This window comes from Xyrauchen texanus, chromosome 13 (genome assembly GCF_025860055.1).
Source record: "Xyrauchen texanus isolate HMW12.3.18 chromosome 13, RBS_HiC_50CHRs, whole genome shotgun sequence".
Lineage (NCBI taxonomy): Eukaryota > Metazoa > Chordata > Actinopteri > Cypriniformes > Catostomidae > Xyrauchen > Xyrauchen texanus.
In genome coordinates, this window is record NC_068288.1 from 21,477,995 (window position 1) to 21,500,733 (window position 22,739).

Consider the following 22,739-nt stretch of genomic DNA (forward strand, 5'->3'; position numbering starts at 1 on the left):
TAAAGTTAAACTTTGCTTTGTCGCATCACTAAAGGTTTCTGATGCTTATGTTGCCTCAGATTGCTAACTCTCACTGAAAATGAATAAATTCTGGTCACTCTTTCACTGAAAATTTATGTCGGTGTAAACGGCTCTTAAGAGTTGTCATAACCTTGGAGATTTGTGGCACATTTCAATGGCAAACTTTTACCTGAAACAAATACATATACAAAATATAAAGCACTGTGATCCTCAATTACCTAAAAACAAGGTTTTAAACTTCAAGGATGAAGTTCTACAGACATACTGCTTTTAAAAACCACTACAAGTCAATGAAATCAAACTATCTGGGACAGCATTTCTCTCTGACCTAGTAGATTCTTGCTTGACAACTGAACCCCAGAAAAAGCAAGACTTGGCAAGTAAAGCCAAGCTGTGGAGCAAGTATGAACTTTGCCAATGAAATCAAGACTTCCCATTGGCACTCTCTCCCTTAGTTTATTCATTCAATGTTTTGAATAGTTTTACATTTCATTAAGTTCTAAAGCAGCACTAATGGTCCTTTTGTGAAATAAGGAGTTCATGCTGTGTTGTAGCAATTTAATTGTTGAGTTCCTTTTGCCCTCCATTAAAGAACCAGCTGTCTGGCTACCTCCTGAGGAAGTTCAAGAACAGCAATGGCTGGCAGAAACTCTGGGTCATCTTTACCAACTTCTGCCTGTTCTTCTACAAGACACACCAGGTATGAGAAGATGCACCAGCTCTTTGAATTTTTTCCTGAAAACATCAAGTTCCTGTATGATGTCTAAAGGTCTGGGTAATTTATAATTAATTATTGTTTATATTCCAGGATGACTTCCCTCTGGCCAGTTTGCCATTGCTAGGTTACACAGTCAGCACCCCAGGGGAATCAGATAGCATCCATAAGGAGTATGTCTTCAAGCTGCAGTTCAAATCCCATGTTTACTACTTCAGGGCAGAGAGCGAGTATACATTTGAAAGGTAAAGCTCCATTATATTTTCATTTTTTTAATTCATAAATGTGCTTTTTTTTTTTTTTTTTTTAAATGTGGCTATTGATATTAGGGAAGTTAATTGATTAAAACTTATTATGGAATTTAATTAAATTCAAAATGTATTTTATTATTAATGGTCACATTGCTATTAAGTACCCAAATTAAGGGGGTGGGGGAGCGCATTAGAATTAATAATTAATTATTAAATATTTCATATAGTATGTCAATATATTTGTTTTATTTCCATATTCATTAGAAAGTCAGTCTGTTTAAGGTAGACTTGGGGACTGTTCACACAAAACATGATCTTGTCCACAATAGATTTTATTTGCTGGTCTATATACACATGCAGACTGACATCTTTGGCTGTTGCTTCGACTTGCTGGTTTTCAGCATCTTGCGCCATGAGTGCTGTGTTTTAAGATGCCATGTCAAGTTAAGAGTAGATCAGCTTTGAAAAAGCAACACAGGACCCCTCTGTTCCATTCCATCAACATATTGTTAAGTATAAAAACGTGCTGAACGCAAACCTGGGCTCCTCTTGGACTAGCAAAAACATGAAGGTGGAATTCCAAACTTGAATTGCTTTGATGGTAGGAAAATTCCTTGTATCATGTCAGGGGACATGAGTAATTTTTAGTTTATTGCGATATTTTTGTATTTACAGTTGAAGTCAGAAGTTTACATACACCTTTGCCAAATACATTTAAACATTTAAAGTTTTTCACAATTCCTGACATTTAATCATGGAAAACATTCCCTGTCTTAGGTCAGTTAGGATCACTACTTTATTTTAAGAATGTAAAATGTCAGAATAATACAGAGAATGATTATTTCAGCTTTAATTTCTTTTTAATCACATTCCCAGTGGGTAAGATGTTACAAAACAAATGTTTTTGGTAGCCTTCCACAAGCTTCTCACAATAAGTTGCTGGAATTTTGGCCCATTTCTCCAGACAGAACTGGTGTATCTTAGTCAGGTTTGTAGACCTCTTTGCTCGCACATGCTTTTTCAGTTCTGCCCACAAATTTTCTATTGGATTGAGGTCAGGGCTTTGTGATGGCCACTCCAATACCTTGACTTTGTTGTCTTTAAGCCATTTTGCCACAACTTTGAAGGTCTGCTTGGGGTCATTGTTCATTTAGAAGACCCATTTGTGACAGTTCTTTAACTTCCTGGCTGATGTCTTGAGACGTTGCTTTAATATATCCACATAATTATATCACATACTGATACCATGTATTTTGTGAATTGCACCAGTCTCTCCTGCAGCAAAGCACCCCCACAATATGATGCTATTTACAAAGTAGATGCCCTAAATTACTTGGCAAAACTATAGTTTGCTAATATTAAATCTGTGGAGTGGTTAAATAAAAGTGTTTTAATGACTTCAACCTAAGTGTATGTAAACTTCTGACTTCAACTGTATATTGTATTACATTAATGTGTAAAATTGACAGCCCTAAGTAAGTAGTTAATTTCTTTAATGAAAGTAAGAAGTGAAGGAATCATTTGGAAATAAATTTTGCTATTCTAAAACTCTCTGTAACGTGTCTGTAGATGGATGGAGGTGATCAAAAGTGCAGCGAGCACCACAGGACGCATGAGTCTGCTTGTACCCAAAGGCCTAGCAGAGATGAACGGGGGCAGCTGAGTGTGTCAGACTGATCTCCTGGAGCTGGGGGCTGGGCCCGCAGTCTGCCAGGACCAAACACCATTACTCAATTTTTCCTTTCTGTTTTATGGTTCTGAGAAGTGTCTGATTCTTGACTTTGGACTGTCTGTTATCTTTCTGCTTACTGGGAATTAGAGCTGCTTATTGAATCCTTGGATCAATGGAGGTTGTCTGAAATTTCTATTTTCTTTTTTTTCCTCATCTTCTCACTAATAAAACAATAAATAGGCTTCTGCCTCTTCTTTTAAAACCATATTAAACTTAAATAATTCTTCTAGAATTTCATTAGACTAAAATAATTTATGTTTGTGTGTTTTACTAAAATATCCAGAGAGAAAATTGCTAAAAATCACACTTGGGTGTTTTTAGTATATTCAGGTTTTTATGGACTTTGCGAAGATGAATCTGGCATTAGGGCAACATTTAATGAACGTTCACTCTTTGTCAGAGTGGACACATGTTAAGCCAGTTTATTCAGTAGAAGTTTAGTCCTGTAGGACCAGAAAAACTCATGTTATGTCAATAATTTGTGCAGGGACAACAGAGACTGAATACTACTTGGGGTAGTGTTGATGAGGTTTATATTAAGTCAAGTTGGTAAAGTAAGTGGTATGAAAGACAGTAGCACTGTAAAATGTGCCTTGCTGATGAAGAAACATTAATGTTGGTTAGAGAGCATTTATAGGCACAGTGTGTTGGGAGAGCTCAAAAACTACATTTGTGTGATAGAGGGTGGATTTTTTGCCTCTACCATTTAAATGACTGAAGGAGAGAGGTTTGTTCAGGCAATATTCCGAGAGGAATGGAAATGTTATTTCAATGACGCTGCAGTCATGGGTCATTTATTATCTGACTGTTACTATTTAGTGGAGTTTTTGGTCAGTTATCCTTTATCTCAGCATTGATTTGATTAAATCTAAAACATTATTTTTTTTATTATTGAGGACTGACAAAGTATCTGTTAACCTAATCTAAATGTAATGTTTTGAATGAGGCATTCACAAATGCACAATTCTATGTCAATATTTTTGATCTTTTGGGTCATTCATAATGTAATATTGTACTTTTGTCTAAACACAGGGAAGATGACACTTCTAATGTTGAAGTTACATAAAATATCAAAGTTCAAGGTATTACAGTAAAACAATCAAAATGCCACATGCAATAGTTTTACTGTCACTAAATACTGATCTTAAAGTTGGGATCAATGGCATATAGCTGACCTATTAAATTACCCAGACCTATATAGATCAATGGCCCATATAGTTCCCATATGTTAATTTGTATTAATGTTTTTTTTAATATTTATAGCAATGGGATTGCTTGTTTGTTTTTTTTGGTCAAGAATCATACATAGGTTTCATTCGTTAGGCTCGTGTTTTGTTACTACCAGTGTTTTGTGCGAGGCAAATCTCACTATACATATAAATTACGGTCTTGTTTTGTTGGAGGGCCAGTTGTTATTTGTTTTATTTTAGTAGCATAAAGCAAAGTTTCCACTGCATTTTAGACAAAAGTTTTCTGTTTACTTATTGGCATCACTTTACCTTCAGATCTGTGTGATATTTGATTCAGGAATTTTTTTTTTAATTGTATTTATAAGGTTTCTGGATTTGTCCATTTTAACATACTGTACAGGGTCCAACCAAAGACCTGAAAAAAGTATTGCGTAAGCTTGAAAATGTTGGCCTAAGTTAGTTTGCCACACAATAAGCAGCGTTGCTTTGTATACTCAACAATATACCATGAGCAGCTAACATTTCAACATGACCTCACCTTGTCTGATGTGTTACAAAAATCCCTCTTAATTCACACATGTAAATACACTGTGTGGGCTCATGTTCTCCACCCATTTGAGTACATTTTATGGACTGGAATCATTTTCTTCCTCTTTATGAATCTGGCAATAACAGGGATTAACTATTTTCCATCCCGGATTGCTTTGGGAGTTTACTCAGACATCAGTTTCCTGTCTCATTCAGAGGCACTAAATAGAGTTTTGAGAGAGAGCTTTTCTCCAACTTTGTTTCTATTTATTTTGTGTAGCAAGTTGCTGAGGCATTGCTCCTGTACACATTGCATGTAGTAAGTTCCATGTTATTACATTGAAGGGATTTCAAATAAAACTGAACTGTATAAACCATTTTCCTTCTCTTTATTTTGCCCCATTTGAGCTTTGCCTGTATTTCACTCTGTAATTTGTTCTTTAGGCAAAGGGATTGACCTTTCCCTGCTTTAACCGGCCTAAGCTGGTCTCCCAGCCAGGTCAAATGTGCTGGTTTCTAAGGGGTTTTGAGCACTTGTCAGACTGGGAGATCAGCTAAAGATTAGCTTGGCCAGACTGGGAGATCAGATTAACCAGTTAAACACCATAAACCAAATTAGTCTGGTTTTCTTTCAGAAAGGTAGCCAGGAAGTAACACTCAATTTCTTCTTTTATTGTTGTAGGTTATTTATTGTAGTTAAATGTACTTTATCATTTTATGGAATACACAAACTTAGTTTGTCATTCATATTCTACATTTCAAAGCTCTAAAGGGAACCTTAAAAATCCCCCATCATATAAGCTTTAATGGAAAGAATGGTGGTCACTAGCAGGTGGGCATAGAGCACTGGCTCAGGAGGAGGGAAATGGGAGTGGGGAGGGATCAATTTAGTCTTTCCATTGGGAAAGGCTGACCTGGGAGCAGTCAGACGGACCTCAATGCATCGAAGGCGTGCCGTTTCCATTGAGTGTAAACCTGCGAGTTCGAGACAAAGCAAGTCTCAGTTCACCGCTGCAGAAGATTCAGTACCGCATGCAACTGCCACAGTGCAGTACAATATCTTATAGCATAGAATCTGTATCACCTGAAAAACTGGCACAGTAAGAAAGTTTAATTAAATACAATCAAATACTGTATGTACAGTCATTTGGATGAGACCTTAAAAGGAATGTTCTGGGTTCAATTAGAGTTCAGCTCAATCGACACCATTTGCGGCATACTGTTTATTATAACAAAGTATTACTTAGACTCTTCCCCATTGTTTATTTAAAAATAGCAAAAATAAATAAATAAAATGGCTGGTTACAGTAAGGCACTTACAATGAAAGTGAATGGGGCCAGTACATAAACTTTAAATACTCACTGTTTCCAAAGTATAGCTAAAATACGTAAACATTAACATGGTTTTAGTGCGATTTCAAAAAGCTTACAGTGACTACAGGGTTTACCAGCATTGCGATGTCCTGACAACGAAGATGTAATATTAAATATATAACTTTACACAGATAAGGTTAGTAAGCGATTTTATCCCAATAAAATAATTTTAACTATAATGTTTGTCTTGTGGAAATATGAAATAAAGTCATAGTATTACAAGAATACAGTCAAAAGGTTTCGAGAATAATCTCGTAAAATGCGTTTAATGAGAATAAAGTCGTAGCATTTTGATGTTAAAGTCATAATATTTTGAGAAAGTCAAAATTACGAATTAGGTTGTGGCATTTTCTGAGAATAAAGTAGTACAGTATATTGCATGAATAAAGTAGAAATAATTTGAAAGAAAAAAAAAATCACAAGTGCGTCACTATCACAACCATAGAACAGAAGAGCCAGCAGCTTCATTAATGCCAGAAACAAACAGATGTGGAGGATTTAGTTCAATCATACTTTAGGATTTACCAATAAATACATTTTTGGTCTTTTGGCGCATCAACACGGATTTATTATTAGTACCCCGACGCTCCCCTTTGCTGTTGTCCACAACATCACTTTGATGTTAATTTCCTTACGACTTGTTCTCAAAATAAGAATTATTATATTATACAATTGTGCCTTTATTCTCAAAACATTACGACTTAATTATCGATCACTGATTTTTATTTTAACGTGGCATAAAAATGCTGTCCCTATACTTATGAAATTTGTATTTTAATGTTTATGGCTTGGCCAAATGAACATCCTTTTTCGCTTTTTGTAAGAAGAACGAGAAGTTATATTTTGTGATAATCAGCATTATATCACAAATGCCGTTGACTGAGCTTAACTTGTATTGAACCCGGAACATTCCTTTAAAACACTGCATTTGTATTGTAAATCCTACCTGCACACTCTCTCCATGACGTGATAGAGTAATCGGTCAGAGATTCCAGGGTTGGACTCTTCAGCGAGGTTCAATGCATTTTCCAGCTCCTCCAGCGCACACTCGCCACTACCACTTACACGTCGCTTCTCTTTCAGCTGGGTACACAACATATCAGACTGCAGTGACTGGAGGCTCATTGACAACAAGTACATGTTCAAACCAGTTACCTCTCTGAAGATGGGCGTAATGTAAGTGGTCAGGGACGGTGATTTTGGCTGCCTCTTCATTACATCTGTTGTCTGTTATAGAAAATGGAGTTACCAGGAAGATCACTTGCTTTGAAACTCATTGGACAACCATTAGCTTTGTAATGCCACGATTCAACATAAACCAATAGCTTTGTCAAAGCTTACTAACCCATATCAAGCGAGTGCTGTTGTGTTGGTCTGGAACTAAATGTTGTATAATATGTAACTGATTGCCTTAATACACATATTACCTTATTGTCTGAATGATTGAGGCCTCTCTGTAACTTCTTCAAAGAATTTTGCCGTACAGTGGGGAAAGTCCACATGGGACACTGGTCCCTGTCATCCTCCTCTCCTTCCCTGATTGAAAAAAACTCATAGTAAATATAATGTACATTGATTTTACAGGTAACACTGCTTGCTCAAGCAGGAATGTGGACCAAACACATACATGTCAGAGTCGTCAGAGCTTGATTTGTCTCCGTGACCCTCTGACTTCCAGCGACGGTATCGATCAATGAGCTCAGCCAGGTATGAGGTTTTCTTGGTGTAGCGGGTGATGAATTTGTGTTTAAGCAGCTCTTTGGCTGTTGGTCTCTGTTGGACACAAACAGGATGTCAATGCACAAAAATTTAAATTACCCTGTCTGTCACGTTTCAAAGTTTAATTAACGTTTACACTAAATGCTAAGAGTAAGAGCCAAGCGCACAGCTAGCATGGTTTTAAAGAAATTTTTGCAAGAGTTTCTATTATAAAAGGTATCTGGATATGTAGCAAAATTTCAACCAAACATGCATTCCTCATCTTGTACTCACCCTCATGACATTCCAGATGTGTATGACTTTCTTTCATCTGCTGAACACAAATGAAGATTTATAGAAGAATATCTCAGCTCTTTTGGTCCATACTATGCAAGTGAATGGGTGCCAAAATCCACATAAGGGCAACATAAAAGTACTCAAGACGACTCTGGTGGATATGATAGGTGTGATGAGAAACAGATCAATATTATGTACTTTTCCTTTCACTTCTTCTGTTTTGGTCATTCACAGTCTTCATGCATATTGCCTCCTACTTGGCAAAGAGGAGAATTTAAGACAAAAAAAAAAGACTCAAATATTGACCCAAACCTATCATATCTCATGTCTGAATACACACATTTAACCACTTGAGTCATATGGATTACTTTTATGCTCCCTTTATGTGTATATTAGAGCTTCAACATTTTGGCACCCATTCACTTGCATTGTATGGAACCACAGTGCTGAAATATTCTTCTAAAAAAAATCATAATTTGTGTTCTGCAGAAGAAAGAAAATCATACACATCTGGGATGCCAGTAGGGTGAGTAAATCATGAGAATTGTAATTATTGGGTGAACCGTCAATATGAAATATAAATCATCTTAAAATTTGGATTTAACATTTCTAGTCACTGTATTTCCTATACTTTGATTTATGTTATTTAATTGTTGTAATGACTTAACTATTATTCTAAATTGTGGACATTAGTAATAATGAAGAATTAGTAGGTGTGTTCAAACTTCTGTATTTAATCTGAAGACTAAAAAATGTGCAGAGGTACTAACAAATCGTGGATCTTTATTGAGACAAGCTTCAACAAAGTCCTTAAAGGCCTTGCTGTGGGAGCCCTCCAGGGTGGGGGGGTTATTTTTAGGGATGAGGAACAGGACTCTCATGGGGTGAAGTTCTGAGTTTGGGGGCTCTCCTTTAGCCAGCTCAATGGCTGTGATACCCAATGACCAGATGTCAGCCTGAGACAGAGGGAAGGAAAAGGGCAAAAAATGGGAGTGAGTGGTTTTACCATCTGTCTGTCTCTGAATATTTTATTGAGCTTATTTTCATCAAATAACAGAAGCAGTCTTCAGTCCTCACTAACTAACAGGTGTTCAGGTGGAAGACTTGAACATGATACCTGTTAACTGTCAAACTCAAGAGCAGACGGGACATGGATGTATTCTTACCTTGAAGTCGTATGCAGACTGTTTGATAACCTCTGGTGCCATCCAAAATGGTGTACCTACAAATGTGTTCCTCTTAATTTGTGTGTCTGTCAACTGGCCGGCCACTCCGAAGTCTGCCAGCTTCACTTCACCATGTTCAGATAGCAACACATTGGCCGCTATAGCCAAAAGGTATGAGGTTATCATGATGGAAACATTAACAATTTTCACAGCAATAATCAACACAAATAATATAAAAGTAGAGGAGAGTTTTAAATACGGACCTTTGATATCTCTGTGAATCTTCTTTTCTGAGTGGAGGTAGTAGAGTCCTTTCAGTATCTCTCTGAGGATGGTGGCAATGTATGCCTCATCCAGAGTCCCTGGCTTCAGCTGTCCATTAACAGAGAAGAGGATGTCAAACAGAGTCAGAAAATAACCAGGGTTTAGGTTATTTTAAATGCATTTTTTGTTGTTGTTGAAGAAATTGGATTCAAACAATCAGTTTAGCAACACTCCCATTTCAAAATGCTGTATAAAACATATCCAATGGATACTGGTATGTCTAAATTATTTGATTTATTGTCAGATTTATGTATTCACTGTCTCATTGTTATTGTCTTCATTGTGGTAAAGGGATAGTTCCCCTAATAATAAAAATTCTATTGTCATTTACTTCCCCTCATGTCATTGCAAACCTGTATGACTTCCTATCTTCCTTGGAACACAAGGAGACATTTTGAAGAATGCAGGTACTGCTCTTTTTCCGTACAATGAAAGTGACTGGGGACTGAGGCTGTCAGTCTCTAACATTTTGTCTACAATCTCCTTTGTGTTTACAGAAGAAAGTGAGATATGCGGGTTTGGAACCACATAAGGGTAAGTGATGACAGAAGTTTCATTTTTGAACATGCTACTGTATAAGAGATGGGAAGTCCGATTCTTTTCCGCAAACCGGTTCTTTCGGACAGTTCATTTCAATGAACCGGTTTAAAAAAACACCTATCCAGAGTGTTTCCTGCCTTCAGCCCAAGACAGCTGGGATAGGCTCCAGCACTACCTGTGACCCTGCATAGGACAAGCGGCTATAGAAGATGGATGGGTTCAAAAAACAATTCACCAGTTCAGTTACGTCATCGCGTAATGACGTCACTATACATAATGCTAATATGCCGGCGTCGTAGAATACACGCACAAACACATTCAATAAAACGATTTGTAGGCGCATATGGCTGATTAATACATTTTATTTAATTATGTTATAATAATAAGGGTGTTTATTGTCATCAGTATTTCATTCAGTGATCTTACAATACATCCTACATTAAAATTTTGCACTTTAAGCACCCAATACTGACACTGATATACAAACGCGGATGATCAACTTTCCGTTTTTTTACAGGAACCATGTTCAAGCGCATTACAACTTCAGCTATAATCTGCATGCAAATACTCTATGGTAAAATTGGTTTACGTCTCAAGATTGAAATGTTTTGCCCCCTCATTGAAGTCCTCGGTTCACACGTTTATCAGGTGCTCACTGATTAGCAGTTCTCAGTAATATGTCTGAAAGAGGCGATTCTCAGTTCAGTGTACTGGTGACTCGAGAACTGTTACAAGCGACTCATTACACTGTTGATTTGTGAACCATGTGGAGTAGTTCATTGCAAAGAAGAGTTAGGAAAAGCAGATATCACCAGTTCTAGGATCATATTACTCCCTGTTATTGGCTCATTTCGAGACATGTGAACTGTTTCAAATGATTCAGTCTGATTTGGTGAACCGGATCAACAAAAAAGAAACCGTTCAAAAGAATGATTTTTCCAGGAACCGGACAATGACATCACTTCGAACTGTCCTTTAAAGATATCTTGTGCATTATTTACAGATACTACTTGTTTATACAGATACTACATTTGATTATATAGGTTACATTTTCAATAATTAATCAGATTTCAATTAATTGATTACTTGAAACATTTGACATATTTGGACATCACACTTTTTATGTGGAGCTTTATGTGGTAAGAAAAAATATTCCCTAATTTCTGATACTGATATCAGATATAGTGATAGTGATCTTTCAGTAATGTTTGTGGTTCCGTGCTTTCTCACTTCCAAGAACCCACTAACAACCAACTTACTAAGTCTAATGCCGATCCACCTCCTAAATACTCCATGATGATCCATAGTTTAGTCCCCTGAAAAATCACACAAAACAGAGAATTACATAGTTTCAAAGATAATCTCAACTGATATATAGTTATAATAGTATACTGAAATGTCTTAAAGAGCAGCTGTACAAGGGCAAGATACAGTAACAACACATTTTAAAATTGAGTTGAAAATTAGGTGAATGACTATATTAAATTGGGCCTATTAGACTATGATCTGTCCTGTGACTGACAGGTTTATCTCAACAATGCTCAGATTTGTGTATCTAATCAATGCATTGCAATGTGTGCATATAACTCAACAAAAAAGAAACATCCATTTTTCTTTGAAGGAATGAGCGTTACACCGAGCCCTGTACTCTGGAGCAGGATCAATTTGGAGATGGAGGGTCCATCGTCGTCTGGGGCAGTGTGTCACAGCATCACCTGACTGAGCTTGTTGTCACTGCAGGCAATCTCAATGCTGTGTGTTACAGGGAAGACACCCTCCTCCCTCATGTGGTACCCTTCCTGAAGGCTCATCCTGACATGACCCTCCAGCATGACAATGCCACCAGCCATACTGCTCGATCTGTGCATGATTTCCTGCAGGACTGTCACTGTTCTGCCAAGGCCAGCATAGAGCCCGGATCTCAATCCCATTGAGCACGTCTGGGACCTGTTGGATCGGAAGGTGAGGGCTAGGGCCATTCCCCCCAGAAATGTCTGGGAACTTGCAAATGCCTTGGTGGAAGATTGAGGTAACATCTCACAGCAAGAACTGGCAAATCTGGTGCAGTTCATGAGGAGGAGATGCAATGCAGTACTTAATGCAGCTGGTGGCCACACCAGATACTGACTGCTACATTTGATTTTGCCACATGTCTGTGAAACTTGTTCAGTTTATGTCTTAGTTGTTGAATCTTTTCATGTTCGTACAAATATTTACACATGTTAAGTTTGCTGAAAGTAAAAGCAATTCAAAGTGAGAGGACGTTTCTTTTTTTGCTGAGTTTACAACACATTTGGCTGGACAATTAAAAAACTGTGAAGCCTTTTTTCTCAGTTACAGTGCTGGCATAGTTACTGCATTTTGCCTTAGTAGGCCAGAATAATTAATCCCAAAATTGACAACATTTACTGTGCTTTTTTGTTCTTTTGAGAGCTTAACAGGGTGAAAGGGTGACATTTGGGTGAACTATACATTTAAATTAGGATAAAATTGTTTAAAACTGTATTTGAAAGAAAGAATCACCACAGACCATCAGATAGGAGCCATAGTATTTAGTGATATAACGGCTATCACATTGGCTGAGTACAGTGATCTCCTGCTGGATGTCCTCGATCTCATCTTCTGCCTCCTCTAAGTCAATAATCTTAATGGCCACCACCTCCTTTGTGTGGTTGTTTATGCCCTTGTAGACCTCTCCAAAAGAGCCTTTACCAATACGATCAAATTTGGTGAAGTATTCCTCAGGGTTCAGATGAGGATTCTGACAAAACACAAAAATACCCCAAATAGAAATGTAAAAATTCTTACCTGACATATATAACAAGATATTCATTCCTAAGATAAGCAGTGCACTCAATATGTTTTGCCCCCTTTTATCAAGCAACAAGTTTAGGAAGGTCTACCAGAGGATAGCTCCACTTCTGATGGTTCAGAGACGATGAGGATCCATACAGGGAACTATTGGAAATCCCCTGAAGTTTTTGATGCAGTTTTCTCATATTTCTGCGCTCGGTCTGCTAGGAAAATATTTAGAGCTTCTGCTTCCTTGTTCTGTGTAGCATAATGTAAAGCGTACTAAACAATTCATGTGAAAGTGACACTATTTCATGAAAATACAACAAGCACTTCCTAATCTCAAAGTTCAAGAGATAACAGTGACAACTCTCGGTCTCAGATCAACATATAATTTCCGCATTGATTGACATATTGCAACTTGTTCAAAGACTGAGCAATCAAACCACTGATCTTTCATAGTCTCTGTACCGCCAAACCACTGGAGAACCCATAAAATGATATATGTTATGAGTGGTTTAACTGGGATAATTTAACTTGTTATGTCTTCTATCTCCCTGAAACATGGGTTTTATTACTCTGCAAACCAGGCTGGGTGATTGTTGGGTGTGCCACTCTCTGGTCAAAGACCTACAATAAGACTCTAATCCCTCATCAAAACATAATTACACTGCAATTATCCTAATGACATACAAAAACATGCATTTTTTTTTTCACGCCCAAAAGCATGGGCAACAAAACATAACCCTGTTAAATGGATTTCAAACTAAACAGCCAGCATCAATTATTTTGACCTAAATACTCACATAGTCTAATATTTCACTTTAGCTGTATACTTAAGAAAACAGTTAATTCCTTATAAAATGGTCAGTTTGTTTAATGGCTGTGACTAGGGACACATGATACATTTGTGACCATATTGGTAAATTATCAGCATTAGTCTGATTTGGCCGATACTGGATGCAGATACAGGTTGTTCAGTTTACTTAACAATTCTAGAACTTTGTCTTAACTTGATTTCATTACATTCTATTAAATTAAATTTGTAAAATTGAAGTTCACTTACAAAATTTAGAAAACGTTTAAAAAATGGTTTTTTAAAACATTTGTATATTTTCACTAAAGTGAGAGAGTAGTCTACCAACTAGTAATTTTAGTCTTTATCCATTTCAGACATCTAATTCATTTTCACAAAATTAGAACAGAAATCGATTTGTTTATTATTAAAGGCTCGTAACATGCTGATTAAGAGCAGAAGAGAAAAACGTTATGGTCTAAAAGGTGCTTTGAAACCACGTTAACTCATATGCCGCTTCAGTCTACGCACAGAGCAGAAATGTGCATGTTTGGTTCTAGAGAACATTATTCAAGATTGCAGCGCAGAAAGATCAGAGCTGTTGTCCACATCACTGTTGCTCAATCGCGCTCTTCACTAGAGATGATGAGAGGGTGCAACAGTTGTCATGAAGTCTTGCAGTGTGGATGGAATCAATCCGGTGTCCAATGTAGACTAATCTTTAGCAAGGCAGCTAGCATTAGCAAGTTCATCCAGTCTGACCCTACGTTACCACTGGCGTGTTGTGAGCGAAGCTGAGAGCATTTTCAATTCCGAGCGTCTATAAAAGCTGAGCGTCATGCTCGCAAGGTGGATCGTAGGATTGGCAGCGGTGTGGAGCAAGCTCTCCTTTGAGCGGATTTCGACCGCCCCAGTGATAAGACAATCTGAGAAAGCCAAACTGTTGTGTTTTAGCGACACGTAGTAAATCAAAAGCTTATTGTCATTATCGTGGAATTTCTTTATCGTGGTAAATATCGATATCGTTTTATCGCCCAGCCCAAGTTAACACATGATTAATGTTTGATAAAAGCATGACAAGCAATATAAGCTTCAACAACCCAAACAACTTTGCCAAACGGATAAAAGATAAACATCCATCTAGACAGCAATGATGCTTTCCTGAATTATGTGAGGGTTACTGAACTGAGCTGAACAGCATAGTTAGTTTCTCCAGCCGTAACGTGAGACAGCCGGCACTTCATTTCTTCATTCCGCAGAAATGATGTAATGGCGCAAGGATGAACGTCATAAACCAACGATTTCATGCCAAATTAAAAACAACAGCTACAAAATACAAATAATTTTTAAAGGCTTACAGAAGTGAATCGGGGTAAGGTAAGGACATTGTTTTGAACACTGTTTGTTTATGTACTCAATCAATATTGGCAATTTGTTCATTTTAACCAAAATATCTTATGTAGTGCAGCTTTAAGACAATTAGCTAGATCTTATCTAGTTGCTCTGATAAATGAATTTAAGTTTGTAGAACTAGAACAACTCATTTCAAACCAATTCTTTTTTTTTTGTAATATCAAAGCTTAAGCTATTGCTTTCCCTTTCAAACAGTTTATTCTTTTCTATGCCAGCCTTTTCAATAATAAACAGTTAGCAATCGTTTTTTACTGTACATTTGTTTTGATGGCTGATGCCACTTACAGAATGTAAAATTCTAGACTGTAGCTAAATTTATGCTGTTCTTAAATGATATTGACCATCAACCATAAAAAATACATATACATTCAAATACATACACTCACCTAAAGGATTATTAGGAACACCTGTTCAATTTCTCATTAATGCAATTATCTAATCAACCAATCACATGGCAGATGCTTCAATGCATTTAGGGGTGTGGTCCTGGTCAAGACAATCTCCTGAACTCCAAACTGAATGTCAGAATGGGAAAGAAAGCTGATTTAAGCAATTTTGAGCGTGGCATGGTTGTTGGTGCCAGACGGGCCGGTCTGAGTATTTCACAATCTGCTCAGTTACTGGGATTTTCACGCACAACCATTTCTAGGGAATACAAAGAATGGTGTGAAAAGGGAAAAACATCCAGTATGCGGCAGTCCTGTGGGCGAAAATGCCTTGTTGATGCTAGAGGTCAGAGGAGAATGGGCCGACTGATTCAAGCTGATAGAAGAGCAACTTTGCCTGAAATAACCACTCGTTACAACTGAGGTATGCAGCAAAGCATTTGTGAAGCCACAACATGCACAACCTTGAGGCGGATGGGCTACAACAGCAGAAGAACCCACCGGGTACCACTCATCTCCACTACAAATAGGAAAAAGAGGCTACAATTTGCAAGAGCTCACCAAAATTGGACAGTTGAAGACTGGAAAAATGTTGCCTGGTCTGATGAGTCTCGATTTCTGTTGAGACATTCAGATGGTAGAGTCAGAATTTGGCGTAAACAGAATGAGAACATGGATCCATCATGCCTTGTTACCACTGTGCAGGCTGGTGGTGGTGGTGTAATGTGTGGGGGATGTTTTCTTGGTAGACTTTAGGCCCCTTAGTGCCAATTGGGCATCGTTTAAATGCCACGGCCTACCTGAGCATTGTTTCTGACCATGTCCATCCCTTTATGGCCACCATGTACCCATCCTCTGATGGCTACTTCTAGCAGGATAATGCACCATGTCACAAAGCTCGAATCATTTCAAATTGGTTTCTTGAACATGACAATGAGTTCAGTGTACTAAAATGGCCCCCACAATCACCAGATCTCAACCCAATAGAGCATCTTTGGGATGTGGTGGAACGGGAGCTTCGTGCCCTGGATGAGCATTCCCACAAATCTCCATCAACTGCAAGATGCTATCCTATCAATATGGGCCAACATTTCTAAAGAATGCTTTCAGCACCTTGCTGAATCAATGCCACGTAGAATTAAGGCAGTTCTGAAGGCGAAAGGGGGCCAAACACAGTATTAGTATGGTGTTCCTAATAATCCTTTAGGTGAGTGTATATAGTTTATTTGTATCGGCCAAAAAATTATGACTTAAAGCTGCACTCAGTAACTTATTGCTTGTGTCATCTTGGAATTACAGTGACACCTAGTGGTGTGGATGTAGCATCATTTAAAATCATTAGATATCATTCACAGATGCAGTTGTAGAAATTCACTATTCACAATCAGCCATGATTAATTCAATCCAAGGGTGTAAGTGTCCAAAAACAAGAAAGTTACTAAGATTAAGCGAGTAGAATTTAGCTGGTCATGTGTTTCTAAAATGGCAGCCCCCATCATGGTGCCCCTGCACCATGTAGGATAAAACAGCCTTTTATAAGGTTACTGATATGACTGGAGTCCTCATCTCATGTGAGTGGTCGTGATTTTATACATATATTTCAAAATTACAATTAATTTCTTTAGGAGTAAAACTTTTTTAATGGGGAAAAACTACAGAGTGCACCTTTAATTTTGCCAAAAATAATCATTAGTGAAAGAGAATTGTCTGTCTGTTTATCTATCTAACATGTGCAGGGTTGGGGAGTAACAGAATACATGTAACGGGATTACATATTTAAAATACAAAATATAAGTAACTGTATTCCACTAGTTACAATTTAAATAATTGATATTTAGAATACAGTTACATTCAAAAAGTATTTTGATTACTGAAGAGATTACTTTGCATTTTATTATCATTTGTTTCATTTAATATTTAGTCCTTTCAGATGGAAAACATTTATCCATATAAATGATGCAATCCAAAGTGCATTTGAACAGCGGTGAAACACTTTCTCATTGTCATGTTCACTGTTGTCTTTTTGTTTTTGTGCTTTTATGTTGAAGTTTAGTTTAGTTCCTGTTTCCTGTTTGGTTTTTGTAGTCCTTTGTAGTTTCTTTTTATGATTGTTCCTCCTTCCCTGATTGTTTCCCCAGGTGTCCCTCATTCCCTTGTTTGGTCCTTTCTGTATTTAAACCCTGGTTGTTTGTTCAGTCTCTGTCGGTCGTTGTTTGATGAATGTTGATGTTTTGCTCCGTTGCCTGTCTTCCCATTTGTTCATCCAGTTCCGTGTACTCTCAATGTTTTCATGATTTAGTTTTGTTTTCCCCATGTGGAGGTTTTCATTTGTTCCTGTTTGCTTTGTGTTCACTTTAATTTATAATAAACCGCATTTTGATCCCACTCCTTGTTTGTCCTCGCCTGCATCATAACAGAACGACCGACCGCAATGGATCCAGCGGTTCTTCAGGCAAGCTGCCGCCTCCTGAACCTGAGGCAAGGAAGCCACCCGGTAGAGGACCACATTAGAAACTTCCTGGACCTAGTGTGGGCTACCGACTTCCCAGACTCCTCCCTGGTGGTGTTCTTCCGGGCTAATCTGACCGATTCGCTCAAGGAGCTGTTGCCACCGGCGACGCGCGGCTGGAAGCTCCGCGATTTTGTGGAAGAGACTTTGCTGGTCAGCGGCTCGCCACTCACTGTGGGCGTGGCAGAGGAGGACCCAACCTCACCTCCCGCAGTGGTGACCTTCCATTCGCCCATGGCTCTTCCCATCACGCCTGCCCCACCTGTCAGCGAGCCAACCCCCATGCCTGTCGCTGTCAATGAGCCTGCACGGTCCACTTCGTCTGCCAGGAGGAGGAGGAGAAGACGGACTTCCGTCTCCCGGCCCACGCCTGTCACTGTGAGCGAGCCTGCGCCCACGCCTGTCACTGTGAGCGAGCCTGCGCCCACGCCTGTCACTGTGAGCGAGCCTGCGCCCACACCAGCCACGGTCAGCGAGCCTGAGCCCTCGTCAGCCCCGGTCAGCGAGCCAGCGCCTGTAGCCTCGACAGTCCCTGAGCCAGCGCTGTAGCCTCGACCATCCCTGAGCCAGTGCCAGTAGCCATGACCGTCCAAGAGCCAGCGCCAGTAGCCATGACCGTACCAGAGCCAGCGCCTCTCGAGCCTTCCAGGGCTCCGCCTTTCAAGCCCCTCGAGCCTTCAAGGGCTCCGCCTCTCGAGTCTCCCAGGGCTCTGCCTCTCAAGTCACCCGAGCCTCCCAGGGCTCCGCCTCTCAAGTCTCTCGAGCCTCCCTCGGCTCCGCCTTCCAGGGCTCCGCCTCCCGAGCCTCCCACGGCTCCGCCCCCGAACCTCCCAGGGCTCCGCCTCCCGAGTCTCTCGAGCCTCCCAGGGCTCCGCCTCTCAAGTCTCTCGAGCCTCCCAGGGCTCCGCCTCTCAAGTCTCTTGAGCCTTCCAGGGCTCCGCCTCCCGAGCCTCCTACGGCTCCCCCACCCGAGTCTCTCGAGCCTCCCAGGGCTCCCCCACCCGAGTCTCTCCAGCCTTCCAGGGCTCCGCCCCCGAGCCTTCCAGGGCTCCGCCCCCCGAGCCTCCTACGGCTCCGCCTTCCGAGTCTCCTAGGGCTCTGCCTCCCGAGCACCCTGAGCCTCTCCAGCCTCCTACGGTGCCATCTCCCTCCGCTCCGCCTCCAGAGCCTTCCAGGGGCACGTTCAAGTTCAAAACGGTGCGCAACGTTTTGCTACGGTTTCCGGGTTGAACGTCATGTTTCCTGGAAACGGCGTGCACCGGTGTTTTGAGATGCGTTTTCTCTTGTTTGGTGGGTGTGTCAGAACTGCAGTCCAATCAGAAGCAACATGTATATAAAGCACGCGGAATTAAAGTGAACTCACACAATGGGTTCAAATAAAGTATTTTACAAATGTGTTCGATGCAGCTCGGTTTACGCATCAACTGAGGATACTAGAAGACATGTTTGTCGTAAGTTTTATTGTAAAATATAGGATATCAACATAATGATGTAGTTGTTTAGGCTATATTTTTAGCTTCATTGCAAGTGTATGACATTTGGTATAGAAATAAACAATGGTAATTAAGTGCTTTTCCTAAAAATGAGAAAGAAAATACAGGGTATTAAAACAGTATGAACTACAAATCAAGTCAGTATGTGAGGCTAAATAGATGTTTTAGTCTGAATTAGGTAAGACGTGCTTCCATTTCAGTTTCCACAAATCCCTTCACTCGATTGGGAAGTTCTCTCGTGTTCTGGGCGGCAAGTGCAGTAACTGTAACATTGGGCATATTTTGCAGTATTAAACACATATTTATACCGACTTCATCAGGCTCCGAAAATTCTTCACAAAAAACACAAAGAATGGCCTTCTCAGCTGCCGTAGTTGCAACTCTTGCGTCATCAGAACAGTGCGTTCAACGCATCACCGTTTCTGTTTAAAAAACGTTGTGCAACGTTTTGTCTGCGCTGAACGCAGCCCAGGTCTTCATCTCTAGTGCCTCCTACGGCGCTACCTCCCTCGGCTCCGCCTCCAGAGCCTTCCAGGTCTCTGCCTACCAAGCCTCACTCTGCTCTGCCTCCCGAGCCACCTCCTTCGGCTCCACCTCCAGAGCCTTCTAGGCCTCCGCCTCTAGAACCTCCTACGGCGCCACCTCCATCGGCTCCGCCTCCAGAGCCTTCCAGGCCTCCGCCTCCTGAGCCTCCTACGGCTCCGCCTCCCGAGCCTCCTACGGCTCCACCCCCCGAGCCTCCTACGGCTCCACCCCCCGAGCCTCCTACGGCTCTGCCTCCTGAGCCTCCCTCAGCTCCGCCCCCTGAGTCTCTAGAGCTTTCCATGGTTCCGCCTCCCTCGGCTCCGCCTCCTGAGTCTCTCTCGGCTCCGCCTCCTGAGCCTCCCGAGCCTTCCTCGGCTCTGCCTCCTGAGCCTCCCACGGCTCCGCCTCCTGAGCCTCCCATGGTTCCGCCTCACTTGGCTCCGCCTCCTGAGTCTCCCTCGGCTCCGAATCCAGAGCCTTCTACGGTTCAACCTCCTGAGCCACCCATGGCTCTGCCACCTGGGTCTTCCATGGCTCCGCCCTCGGAGTTCCCCATGGCTGTCCTATGGCCACCTCCCAGGCCTCCTGAACCTGTCCCTGCCCTGTGGCTGCCTCCCAGGCCTCCTGAACCTGTCCCTGTTCTGCGGCCACCTCCCAGGCCCCCTGAACCTGTCCCTTGGACTTCCTGCCTGCCCTCTGTGCCCCCTTGGACTTCCTGCGTGCCCCCTTGGACTGTCTCTCTGCCCCTTGTACCCCCTTGGTCTGTCTGTCTGCCCCTTGTGCCCCCTTGGACTGTCTGTTTGCCCCTGGTGCCCTCATTTTGTTTTTTTGTGGGTTTTTGTCATTTTTGTTTTAGGATCGTCTGGAATCCGATCCTTTGAGGGGGGATTCTGTCATGTTCACTGTTGTCTTTTTGTTTTTGTGCTTTTATGTTGAAGTTTAGTTTAGTTCCTGTTTACTGTTTGGTTTTTGTAGTCCTTTTGTAGTTTCTTTTTATGATTGTTCCTCCTTCCCTGATTGTTTCCCCAGGTGTCCCTCATTCCCTTGTTTGTTCCTTTCTGTATTTAAACCCTGGTTGTTTGTTCAGTCTCTGTCGGTCGTTGTTTGATGAATGTTGATGTTTTGCTCCGTTGCCTGTCTTCCTGTTTGTTCATCCAGTTCCGTGTACTCTCAATGTTTTTCATGATTTAGTTTTGTTTTCCCCATGTGGAGGATTTCATTTGTTCCTGTTTGCTTTGTGTTCACTTTAATTTATAATAAACCGCATTTTGATCCCACTCCTTGTTTGCCCTCGCCTGCATCATAACCCTCATGATGTGTTACATTCATACGAGCAGACAGAGAAGATTGAAGTTTTAAGTAAGTTTGGAGCAAAAGAAATAGAAATAAACCTTGTGTAAATTGTCAGATTTAGCTAAAATGCTATTTCTAGCCATTTTACATGCACATGTTACCAGGCATGATCATATTTTTTTTATCAAGAAAATTCACGATGGATCATAATTTCTTTGATATTAGGACAAAAATCATATTCTTGATAATAATTTTTTTCTATTGTTATAATATCTAAAAATCCTTAAAACAAGATAAATTTGATTCTTGTTTTAGAAACAACACTGCATAAGATATTTAGGTTTTTAATGTATTTTTAACATGTGTATTTTGTCTTACTGTACTGGCAGTACTAAAAACTGGAGTTTTTATAGTCAAAACAAGTGAAAAAATCTACCAGTGAAGAAGTAGTAATCCAAAGTATTTAGAATGCGTTACTGACCTTGAGTAATCTAATGGAATATGTACAAGTTACATTTTACAGCATGTATTCTGTAATCTGTATTGGAAAACATTTCAAAAGTAACCCTTCCAACCATGGGCATGTCAGACTTCACATTACAGTACAATGTTACTGTGTATTACAGTTATTAGTGTCTTTTTTTTTTAACTTGGTACTTCACTAATATCATGCACATTATAAGCAGTTATTAAGTGGAACAGTTTATAATTACACAAGTAATATTACTAACATAATGCATGTAGCATAGTATAAGGGATCATTATTATAATGTATTATTATTAATTATAGTATTTTACTTCACTACTGTAATGTGAAATCATAATGCAAAGCAATGCCTGTTAGAGATCTCATCACCATCTCTCTGGATTACCTGGTTCCGAATGTATTGAAGGTTTGCCATGGCCAAATGGATCTGCCTTCGGCTCGGGGCTTACAGATTTCCCCCCCCCCCTCTCTCTCTCCTTCTTGGACAGGGACCCTCCAAAGAAACAGCTTGCCAATCCAAAGCTCTCTAAAACAGTCCTGCTCCTAAAGGGGATCAAACTGCCGCGCTGTTTGGTATGTGGATTATAAATCCATATTCTCGTCCATCCATGCTCATTGACTGATGTACTGCACAGGAGATTTCCTCTATTCAGCTTCACAACTTCGAATAAGACAGAAGAATAGTACTCTGCGCTCGCGCGAGAAACAATTTTGAAGCTCGACGGCTGCTGGAGATTGTAGTTTTTCTCTGACAATGTATCTGATTTCATAGTTACGTGACATATATATATATATATATATATATATATATACACACACACACACACACACATACTATCGGTCAAAACTTGACTGAAATGTTTCACATGATCTTAAAAATCTTTTGATCTGAAGGCGTATGGTTTAATTAAATAAAGGTTTTATAGACAAAAACATAATTGTGCCACCACATTAGTTTATTTAATTACAAAACTGACATTTTTATAAAAATAAAGTTTTTGCAATTGATGACTTGGACCAAAGCAACCAATATGTGCCCAATATAAATGGGAACTCCTTCAATACTTTTTAAAAAGCCTCAAGAAGTTGGTTGAGAAAATGTCAAGAGTAGCCTACATGTCTGCAAAGGGTGAAGATGCTAAAATATAACAGTTCTTATTTATTTCGGATTTTGTTTTATTTAATTAGGTGAAAACAATTGTTTTAGG

At 39.9% G+C, this 22,739-nt stretch overlaps 2 protein-coding genes across 6 annotated transcripts in view; one reads left to right on the forward strand and one right to left on the reverse strand.

Annotated features, from left to right (window-relative positions):
* The window catches only part of LOC127653843 (FERM, ARHGEF and pleckstrin domain-containing protein 2-like), a 111,185-nt gene extending 106,379 nt beyond the window's left edge, over positions 1-4,806 (forward strand). For both annotated transcript variants that reach the window (XM_052140623.1, XM_052140624.1), the window contains 3 exons: positions 614-721; positions 830-981; positions 2,557-4,806. In XM_052140623.1, the coding sequence (XP_051996583.1) occupies positions 614-721; positions 830-981; positions 2,557-2,650 (354 nt within the window). In that variant the 3' untranslated portion in view covers positions 2,651-4,806. The remainder of the gene's footprint in view (positions 1-613; positions 722-829; positions 982-2,556) is intronic.
* A 315-nt stretch (positions 4,807-5,121) lies between these two features.
* Positions 5,122-22,178, reverse strand: LOC127653852 (serine/threonine-protein kinase 25-like). 4 transcript variants are annotated; one of them, XM_052140640.1, is made up of 11 exons: positions 21,917-22,178; positions 12,367-12,597; positions 11,096-11,152; positions 9,236-9,344; positions 8,973-9,130; positions 8,577-8,762; positions 7,439-7,584; positions 7,239-7,347; positions 6,967-7,038; positions 6,758-6,894; positions 5,122-5,412 (listed from the first exon to the last, which is right to left on the reverse strand). In XM_052140640.1, exons 1-11 carry the CDS (start codon positions 21,944-21,946, stop codon positions 5,373-5,375), a joined length of 1,275 nt encoding a protein of 424 aa, XP_051996600.1. In that variant the 5' UTR covers positions 21,947-22,178; the 3' UTR covers positions 5,122-5,372. The 4 variants fall into 4 exon arrangements, with proteins under 4 accessions (XP_051996600.1, XP_051996601.1, XP_051996597.1 ...); XM_052140641.1 differs by having other exon boundaries at positions 5,122-5,529; XM_052140637.1 differs by lacking the exon at positions 21,917-22,178 and adding an exon at positions 12,740-12,879.
* Between the last annotated feature and the right edge of the window lie 561 nt (positions 22,179-22,739).

What these genes read in the sequence shown, in the direction of transcription:
- LOC127653852 (XM_052140637.1), bottom strand. Translation starts at nt 12,835, where the DNA reads ATGAGAAAACTGCATCAAAAACTTCAGGGGATTTCCAATAGTTCCCTG. An exon ending in ACTATGGCTCCTATCTGATG is followed by an intron (nt 11,153 to 12,366) that starts GTCTGTGGTGAT and finishes GTGATTTTTCAG; the next exon opens with GGGACTAAACTATGGATCAT. An exon ending in TCAATCATTCAGACAATAAG is followed by an intron (nt 7,039 to 7,238) that starts GTAATATGTGTA and finishes TTTCTATAACAG; the next exon opens with ACAACAGATGTAATGAAGAG.